We start from the raw sequence: 9,706 nt of genomic DNA on the forward strand, positions 1-9,706 counted from the left end.
AAAGAATTGATTTTTCTAAAATACATTATCCTTTACTTTATTAAAAGGATGCATTTTTTAAAAATTAATATATCTCAATTTAAAAAAATATTAATTTAAAAAGAACAGTTTTACTGAAATATCTAAAAATTTAGGTGCATACAAAAAAAAATCTGAAAATAATTTTGTTGAATTATAAAAATAGTTATGTAGAACGCTTAAGTGTGTTGATAACAGTGCTAAAAAAAGTTTTAACATTCCAGCAACCTGTTTGTAAGCGTTCTACATAATTATTTTGATTGTCCAAACTAATTTATATCATGATCCATATTTAGCTTTTTTAAATTTTTAGATACTTTAATAAAACCGTTCTTTTATACATATTTTTTTATCATATGGGGCACTTTAAAGTACATATATAAAGATTACAAAATATTATACAAAAACATAAATAATTAAGTAAATAATTAGTAAATAGTAAGATGTAGGAAAATTTGTACAATTTTCATTGATGATGGAATTGACGAATAATAAACACAATATGATAAAATTAAGAAAACTTATAACGTTTTTTTTTATATTTATTAAAGATGAGAGATAAGTTAGATAAGATTAGAGGATAGAGATATTTCTATACTTTCCAAAACAGTATTAATCTCTATTTTCGAGATCTCTTGCAGGAATTTTTCCCGCAGTTTTTCGCGTCATATTGCGCCATTCTTCCCGCAAGTGTCTCTAAATTCTTGTTAAAGCATGGATTTAAAAATGCATTTGTCGTTGTTGGCAAAGGTACAGTTCTATTTGCCTATGAGAGTAACATCCCGCAATATCTAGGTCAAACGAGACATTTTTCCGACGTTTATGCTAACCTTCCACACCTTGAAATTTTACAGAGCTTTGGTTAATTTTTATAAACTTTAATAAATTACATAACATTAAATATTTCGCTTTTAATTTAAATACGCTTCCATTAAAATTCTGTTTGTATAAAGTATTTGGGAAGTAGTTGGGAATTAACTTCTCTTAAAGAGAATAAAGTTAAAAATATATTAAGACCCTCTATTAAATACGAATCGCATCTTTTATCCCAAATTTTTATTTCGAAGAGAAAATCGAATTTATATTTCTCGGAAAATATGTCGTTGGTTTTACGAGATACAATAGGAAAGGTAAGAACATTGTGAGAATTATTGTATTGTGCGTTATATTTTTGTTTTCTGCAATGATTTACATGATTTATGAATATACAACAGATGTCTTATAGAAGATATAAGCGCGAAGAAGAATTAGCAACGTTTCGTCAGTTTTTTTTGTTAATATTTTTAATATAATGAGATATATTATAATATATTATCACGTTGCGAATATTCTTCTCGTGAAAATTCAGATTTACAAACATTTAAACGAAATAAGAGAATACGCTGCATTTGGTAATATAAATGAAATTATTACTGAATTTTATAGTTTATAAATGCATTGTATATGTGTGTGTGTGTGTGTGTGTGTGTGTGTGTGTGTGTGTGTGTGTGTGCAAAGAGAGTGTTTTTTGACAACGCTTTATGATCTTTTTTCACATTTTACATAATGAAATGCAATAGTAATATATATCACGTTGCACGAATAGTTCTCTTTGTACAAATCCAAATGGTGGACGGTCCGTTTTATTTATTTTCATGTAAACACGTAGAGTATTTAATAAGAGACGTATATGTGTGGATATAAGTGATAAGTGTAATAAGTGTTCTTCAACTAGATTATATAAACAGCACGAGTATTTTCTTTAGAGAGAGAATGACATAGTTCCCAGACAAATGCAAGAGGTATTACTGGTAACTCAAGTGAAGATACTTCATTCAAATAAGGTCTGGTTCTTAGTATGGTTTACTTCCTGTTCATTTGCGATCCTCTTAGAATCTCTACCTTGAATACGAATGACTATTTATGTCATATCCATAACTTGTCGTGTGCTTATATGAATCTCGAATAATTTTCCAAAAAATTAATCAGCGTAACTCGAGTAAAGTACGTATCTCGTAAAATAGAATCGAATCCAAGTAAATAGTATAACATCACTCATTTCACTTTGAATGAACCAAACACTTTTCTTGGTGAAAGTAGAATTCATTTGATGTAGTGGATATTCTGCTTAAGAGACTTGTCGATGAACTATCTTACGTGATCGTGTCTTGAGTATTCTCCTCATGCAGCTGGTCTAATTGGCGGTCGTCGTGGAAATCAGAGAGGCTGGTCGGTAGTTTGGTATTCTCTCGGGCTCATGTGGTCGCGTATCTAGGCCAAGTAATAGGGTGCGTTATAAGCGGCAGCGTAATAGGGGTAGCTCGAATAGGCCGTGTACGCATAGGGGTAGCTGTATGCTGAGTACGCCACGGCCGGCGCAGTGTATGCCGCACTGTAAGTGAGCGGTGCCGTATAAGCCGCGCTCAGCAATAATCCTCGCTTGTTCCTGGCTGCTTCCGGCAAGGTGGACTCAGCCCGCGCCGGTTCGATGGACTCCACCCCGGTGGGTTTCGCTTCCGTGAGGGCTGCAATGGCCACCAGGGCGAACAGGGCGATAGCCTGTGCACGTCAAAGAAAAGTGTAAAGGCGTGTCATTACATTAAAAAGCTTCTAATACTCTTTAAAAAAATACGCGAAATTAAAAGAGACTTATTAACTCTCCGTCTGCAATATGTTTTCTTTTACTATTCTAGGTTTTCAAAAATGTTAAAAAATTTAGCGTTACTTTTTAATATCTCTATATTACATTATTAAATAATTTTTCAACAAGTTTTTTTTAACTTTCTCCTATTTTAGGAGAGGGAATTGGACTCTGCCTGTTTCTATTTTAAAGAAATTTGAGAATAAAATTTCACTTGTGCTAAAAAAAAACTCAGATTACAAATGAAGGGTTAAAGTTCCAATTTTTTTAAATTAGTTCCTAGAGGATACTGTAAAATAAGAGAAAAATTTCTTATTTTGTTCTTATTATCGAATGAGGACATGATATTTGATTATAGTAACTTTGTTAACCTTGATTTGGTATTTCTTTCTGTTAGAATTGAGCGAATAATATCGTAAAATGTTATTGTTCAAAAGTCTAAGGCTAAGAATTTCGATAATTGTTGGTATTCTTACTACATAGCTGTTATTATTTATTAGTTCAGTTTCAATATTAAACAGAAATGCAATTGTTTTACTCACGGTGAAGTATTTCATGTTTGTTGGTTGTTGAAGATCAGGAAAGTCTCGAAGAGCTCGAAGATCGAAGATCGATTGATGCTCGTGCTCTCGGGATAGCGCACTTTTATACATGCTGAAATGTACGTGCATCGACTTGCGAACATCGTTTTCGACTGGCGTAATCGCGCATAGCAATTATTGTTCTGGTGACATTGTACGTCAGTACGAAGAGAGATGGAGAGTACGATCGAGAATGTAGATGCGAGCATCGAAGTTGAGCAACCCGTCCTTGGCCGCCGTCCAAATGGAAACGTAAGAATTTTTTGAAGCTTCGCCGCCTCCAGCCGATTTAATCGCGTTTAGGAATTCCTGTGATACCTTCGTACTATACTCAAGATTGAATAACATTGAGTTGTTGACATGTCGGTAGAATCAAAATATAAATAATATATTTGGAGACAAATGAAGTTTTTCGAAAGCTAAACTGGTCGATTTTACATAGAAATGATAATTTTGCTTAAATATTTAAAAATTTAGGTAGATACAAATCTGAAAAATTTTACTTTCTGTTGGATTATTAAAATAATTATGTAGAAAATTCAAGCATGACGAATAATGCTGCAAAAAGTTTTGACATTGTAACAACCAGTTTACATAAGAGTATTACATAATTATTTCGATAATTTTAACAAAATTATTTTCAAATCAGTATCTAGTTAAATTTTTAGATTTTTGGAAAACTACATATTAAATAAAAAGTTAGAGACAATAAACTTATATGTGTGCTTTGCTATTAAAAATAAAAAAAAATCACATAAAGTAAAGTTGATCAGTTTGTTCTGTAATGCTAAAATTTTCCCAAACTTTGGAAATTTTCTCTTGTCAATCTTTAATTGAAGATATTATCGATTCTAAACAAAGTATGCTTAGTTAAAAGATTATCATTAATATTAAAGTAGAGAAATGCGAAATTTACAATGATAACGATTGCGAATTTTTGCGAAGAACATTAAATAATTATATTTATCAATATAAAATTGTCGATATATTGTTAATTTATATTCCGTATACGATTGTCGCAGCCGTCACGGCAATTTTCACGATGCGGTTACGGTTTAGCTATTCTAGCCTTGTACTCGATTGGATCCCGTTCGCGGCCACGGAGCCCAAATAGTCCCCATGCCATTGAACAGGCCGAGTGCAGTTTCCCACAGGGCCGAGCATCGCTAATGGTGCCTGAAAATCGCGAATCCAATAGAATCCAATTTGCCAGTTAAGATTTCTCGACTTGGCTCATATGGCGAGTTAATCGTGTTAACTCGCGATCATTTATCGGAATTCTCTATAATGTTCTGTAATTCGCAGAGATATATTATATCTCGACAATAAATTCTTTCAGAATGGATTAATCGAGGAATTAATTTAAAATTAATTTTTTAATCGGAAATTTAATGTGGAATTTAATTTATTAACTTGTAAATAAAATCGCATTTATTAGTTCATATAAATTTTATCGGTAATAGGCAATTTAAATTTAACTGCCAGGATAATTATGCATCGAAAATAAAGAAAAGATATATATTATAGTTGGTAATTATTTATTAAATATGTATTCAGAAGAGATTATCTCAGAGTTCAAATAATTTGTCATTAAAATATATTTTGTTAGCGTGCAATCACAGACGTAAGAATTCCATGAAATTCTTGGCATGATTTACCGTCCGAAATTGTTTCATACGACAATGTTAAAGCGAGAGACGAAAAGCATACGCAATACATGCCTCTCTCCCGACACAGTAGCTGCAGTAACTTGGCACAAGAGTAACAGTTCATCGTTAATCATATTTTATTCAGGCCCACTTATCACGCTGGAAACAACACAGTGTTACGCTCTTTTCAGTACCGGAGATCAATTTTTCATAAGAGTCTTACTGCAGCCGGTTGCATTGTGTCTTGTGTGAAACAACGCTAACGTCGTAGCGCCGAAATTGTGCATCATTGTCGTTGATCTTCTTTCGACGCTTTTAATTTAACATCTCGGCAATGCCGTTTTGTTGTATATATTATAGCATATAGAAAATTTCATTTATAAAATAATATTCTAGAATCTATGAAAAGCAAACATATATATATATATATATAGCGTTATTTTTTATAAAATTTTAAATCTATTTTTTGAACATTTATTATTACTAATTTTTTTGCCAAGAAACAATAGAGTTTTACAATTTACGTTTTTAAAAATTTTTACTGATATTTAATATATTTTACAATATATCATGCAAATATCTGTTTAATGATACATTTAATATCGAAGATTTTGGAATTATTGTATTATTGAAATTTAATATAAAAGCAATTTTCGAAGCTTTTGTTATTAAATTAGATATGTTCAAATAACATTCAACTAACAAGATATAAAATAAAATTGCCGGTTTACGATTACATCAGATAGCTAGCATAAGCCATTACTTCTCTTATCTCGCTCATTTTGAGAAAGCTGACACTCGCATACGAATAAAGAATTCTAGAAAATCCGCAGAGAAGTCGCGAGACGAAGAATGGCGAAAGAGGGTGTTGCGGATAATGCGTGTCGCATTATCCGTCCAAAATTTCAGTTATTTTCTGCTCTCGAGTCGACGATGAAAGAAAGCTAAGAAGACAAGAGAGCGACTTGTTGGCTTGCGAAGGCAAAACTCGAGTAATAATGCGGCATCGCAAAGTGACGACATTGGTCGGAGACGGTTTGTCAGGGTGTGTCGGAGGGGTATCGCGGAGGAGTGTTTTTCATATAAACGCTGATTGCCAGCCGCATTTTTATCCGCGTCTCGTCGGTATTAGCATACCAAGTCGCTTCGTCGACCCGGATGGTAAGAAGAATAATCTTCGTCGAAATATTCGCCAGCAGTAACGACAAGATTATCGCGATTTTATTTATATTTACGGCTTAGAACTCTATTTATCTGGCTCGGTATATTTTACAAGATAAAGTGAGAATGAAATTGACTAGCGCAAATAGATCTCTATTTTTAACTTTAATCTCGGCTTAACTTATTTTTATCTTTTTCTAATTCTAAGAATTAGAAAAAGATAAAGAGCAAATTAAACTGAGATTAAAGTTAATTTATATTAATTATATTAATTAGAAATGGACAGAAAATTAATTTAATCCCTTCAAAAGATTTTGTTACAAAAATAAAATTAATGAGTCTGATTTTAATCATTTTTACGAACAAAATATTATATCAGAGAAATTTCTCTCAGAGAGAGAGAAAATCTCAGAAGCCCAAAGGATCTTAAATTTTTTTAAATGGTATATCAGTTATTTCTTAATTTCTAAAATTTTTACGGAAATAATGAAGAGACTTAAAAGCTTTTATTTAGTTAGTATATAAAATTGTATTAATATATAAAAGTATTAATATATAAAAGTGACATTAATAATAAATTGAAGTCATTGTATCTAAAAAAATAGGTATATAATATTATTAACATTTTTTTTACACACAAATTTGTGTGTAACAAAGACGACAATTTTTTGTGCATGCATGTGAAACGATATTCTCAGCTGGAGAGGAAAATTCGTCGATTGCGCCAGTTATCTCACTTCTTTCCCAGGATTCTCGTGATTGGCTATTCGACTCGCTTCGTAAACCGAAGATAAAAAGAATTCTAAAACGAGCGTAAACCTGTCATTTCGTCTGTCGAGATGAGCAAAGAATCTCTCTCGCGTTTTTTCCAGACACAAAAAGATTTCTGCGTCTAAAGTATCCATTTAAATTGCTTTCGATATACTTTGAAGAGAGAGAAATGATATCGTAATGTTGCATTTTTTCATTACACATAACATCGATTTAATAATTTAAAAAGGAGACACTCATTATCGAAATTTTTTGAAAAGTAGTAAACATAAGAAAATATATATTATAAAATCTATTATTTTAAAAAAATTTATTATTTAACAATTTTATTTATTTTCTGAAAAAGAATTTTAAATTTCTGACAAATTAAGAATTTAATCTTTTGAATGCAGAAAAAATTGTATAGAGAGAGAGAGAGAGAGAGAGAGAGGATATTTATTTTTCTTTAATTTTTTGTTTGCAGGATAAATTTCGTACAACGCAAAAAAAAAATATAAATTAATAGAAATAAAGTTGAAATTTACTTTTTTTTATTCCTTTCCAGTTTTTCATGATGAAAGAGCTCTCGTAATCGTCTAGGCGACATCCGTCATTTTCGGACTCCATCTCACTGTTTCATTCTTCTCTCTAGTCGCTCTTTGAAATTCCAGTAGCGATTCGACCCCATAAGTAGCTCGGTGTCCCTGATGCCGTGTCGTCGCAACTCGTATACGTAATACCACTACTATACACGCTGTCTGCGATGTCATATTCGTTACAACATACTTACGTAGCTCGTGTAAACTTCCGATGCAGGCGTGTATATGTTTCGTCGGACGAATGTACACAGCGTTTCAGAGGAGAGAGTTGCAAAGATGTTGGATATCATAGTATTCTTAGATCAAAATAGAAAAAGAGAAAGAATGTCTAACACGAAGTCATGCTATGTACAACAGAGAGAGAATCGGTAAAATAGCACTGTTTTCTAGTCTTTTTATGATCTCTTCCTATTATTATCATAAATTGCTACTATATCATTCCATTTTCGTTTTTATTAACGTATTATCTTATCACTCTTGTTCTCGGATCTCCTTGTTTCTTTTTGCCTCGCATTTGTCTCTCTCTCTCTCTCTCTCTCTCTCTCTCTCATTTTCTTTTTCTCTTTCAACTAGTAACAGTCGACGCACGTCGATCCTCCACGAATGGTTGTGTCCTTTTGTTGTCGTCGTTTTTGCAAAGTTGCTTTGTTTTTGTTCTTTCAGCTGAAAATGCAAGAAGAGTCTGAAAGGAATCTATTCTGATGCCTATTACCATATACTGTAAGCGAGCATGCTTCAGTTTTGTTCTTTATATAATATTTTTCTTCATGCAGAAGAAAAAATCGTATTTTAGAAATTATAGTATTTTAGGAATAATCAACGTGATACTCGTCTGTATAAAATTAAAATGATGTTTTTTTTTAAATAAACGGTATAGTTATATTTTAAGTGAATAAAAAACGTATTTTTTATTAATACAAAAAAATTAATTTTGCTGCACAAAAAAATTGTTTTGAAAAGATAATAATATAATATTATATTAATATTTTATGACATGTATATATAATATTATAGTAAATATAACATTAATATACACGATAGCTATAATAATATACGATTTATATTTAAGAATTTTTTAGAAATAATATAAACGAAAGTTATAAGACAAATACTGACTGTGATGAATATTGTTGAAATTTTTTGTAAAAAAAAAATCTGTGAATTTGTATTGTAGAAATTTGGTACAAAATTTTTTAATCGATTGATCTGAATAGATCGAATCTGAAAATTTGCGATGCTCGGGAATTATCCTAGATGAGAAACGTTGATGAATAATAATCCACGCAGTCAACATGAAACGATTTATCCGATTTATCGATTCCGGTCGGCTAGCTGAGAGTTTTTTAAATAAATGCCGAAAGAGTCAACTTATTGCAAACGACGACGACGGCGACCGATATTTGATTTCCGTGCATATTTGCGCAGCCGGAATCCGCAATAGCTTACCCGATCAAATGGGAAGTCGAATGGCGTTGATCCTTTGGTTAGTCGATTGCTGCATCGGTATCGGATCTCGAATTACAATTCGAATCGGATCGCTGTGATATCGATTTTCGCTCAAGGGACAACTCTAAATTCATTATAGAAAAGCACCGAACGAGTATCTCAGAATAGGAACATCAATATTTCATTGCCTCAAGTAAATAGTAGGATAAAGGACAATCGCTTCGAGTATTAGAATGTCTCTTTTATCGGACGGATTTTTCTTTGGTCAATTCGGAATCAATTTTCTCTGAAATGAAACTGAGTTTTAGAAATGCAAGCAGAAAATAAAAAATATTCTATATTAGTAAATAATTAAATTTAATGGTAAATTGCACTTTTAGGACAATTATCTGTAACTTGAAATGATAATATAATAATAAATTAAATTAAATTAAATTTTAACAAGTTAAATTTAAATTATACGAATGGAATGTCGACATTTTATATCTTATTGTTATTTAGTTTATTTCAAGTTACCTTTAAGGGATAATTTAATTTTAGTTTTGATTCTTTTCAAAATTTTGTATCATATTAATTATGAAATTAAAATAAAGCTTACATTTCTAAGAAATATTATCACCGATCGAAAAATCTGTGAAATAAATCTCTGAAAATAATTAATAGTATCATGTTAGTTTCTAAAAAGAAAAACAACTTAAAAAATGAAACAGCTTCACAAGAAGAATGAAGGAGAGTATCCAATTGCTTAATGCAGCGGCAAAAGGTAGAAGACCGAAAATTGCGGCGTTAAGAGAAAGTCGTAATAACGGTGGCTTAAGGTTTCGCGAGTAGAAACCCTATCTCTTCGTTTCCCAGAGGATAGAAACGGAGGCTGTCCTGCCT

At 31.5% G+C, this 9,706-nt stretch overlaps 1 protein-coding gene across 1 annotated transcript; it reads right to left on the bottom strand.

Moving 5' to 3' along the window:
* Positions 1-2,268: 2,268 nt before the first annotated feature.
* Positions 2,269-3,195, bottom strand: LOC105619923. The gene is made up of 2 exons (XM_012201438.1): positions 3,181-3,195; positions 2,269-2,556 (listed from the first exon to the last, which is right to left on the bottom strand). Exons 1-2 carry the CDS (start codon positions 3,193-3,195, stop codon positions 2,269-2,271), a joined length of 303 nt encoding a protein of 100 aa, XP_012056828.1.
* Between the last annotated feature and the right edge of the window lie 6,511 nt (positions 3,196-9,706).

This window comes from Atta cephalotes (assembly GCF_000143395.1).
Source record: "Atta cephalotes unplaced genomic scaffold scaffold00023, whole genome shotgun sequence".
Lineage (NCBI taxonomy): Eukaryota > Metazoa > Arthropoda > Insecta > Hymenoptera > Formicidae > Atta > Atta cephalotes.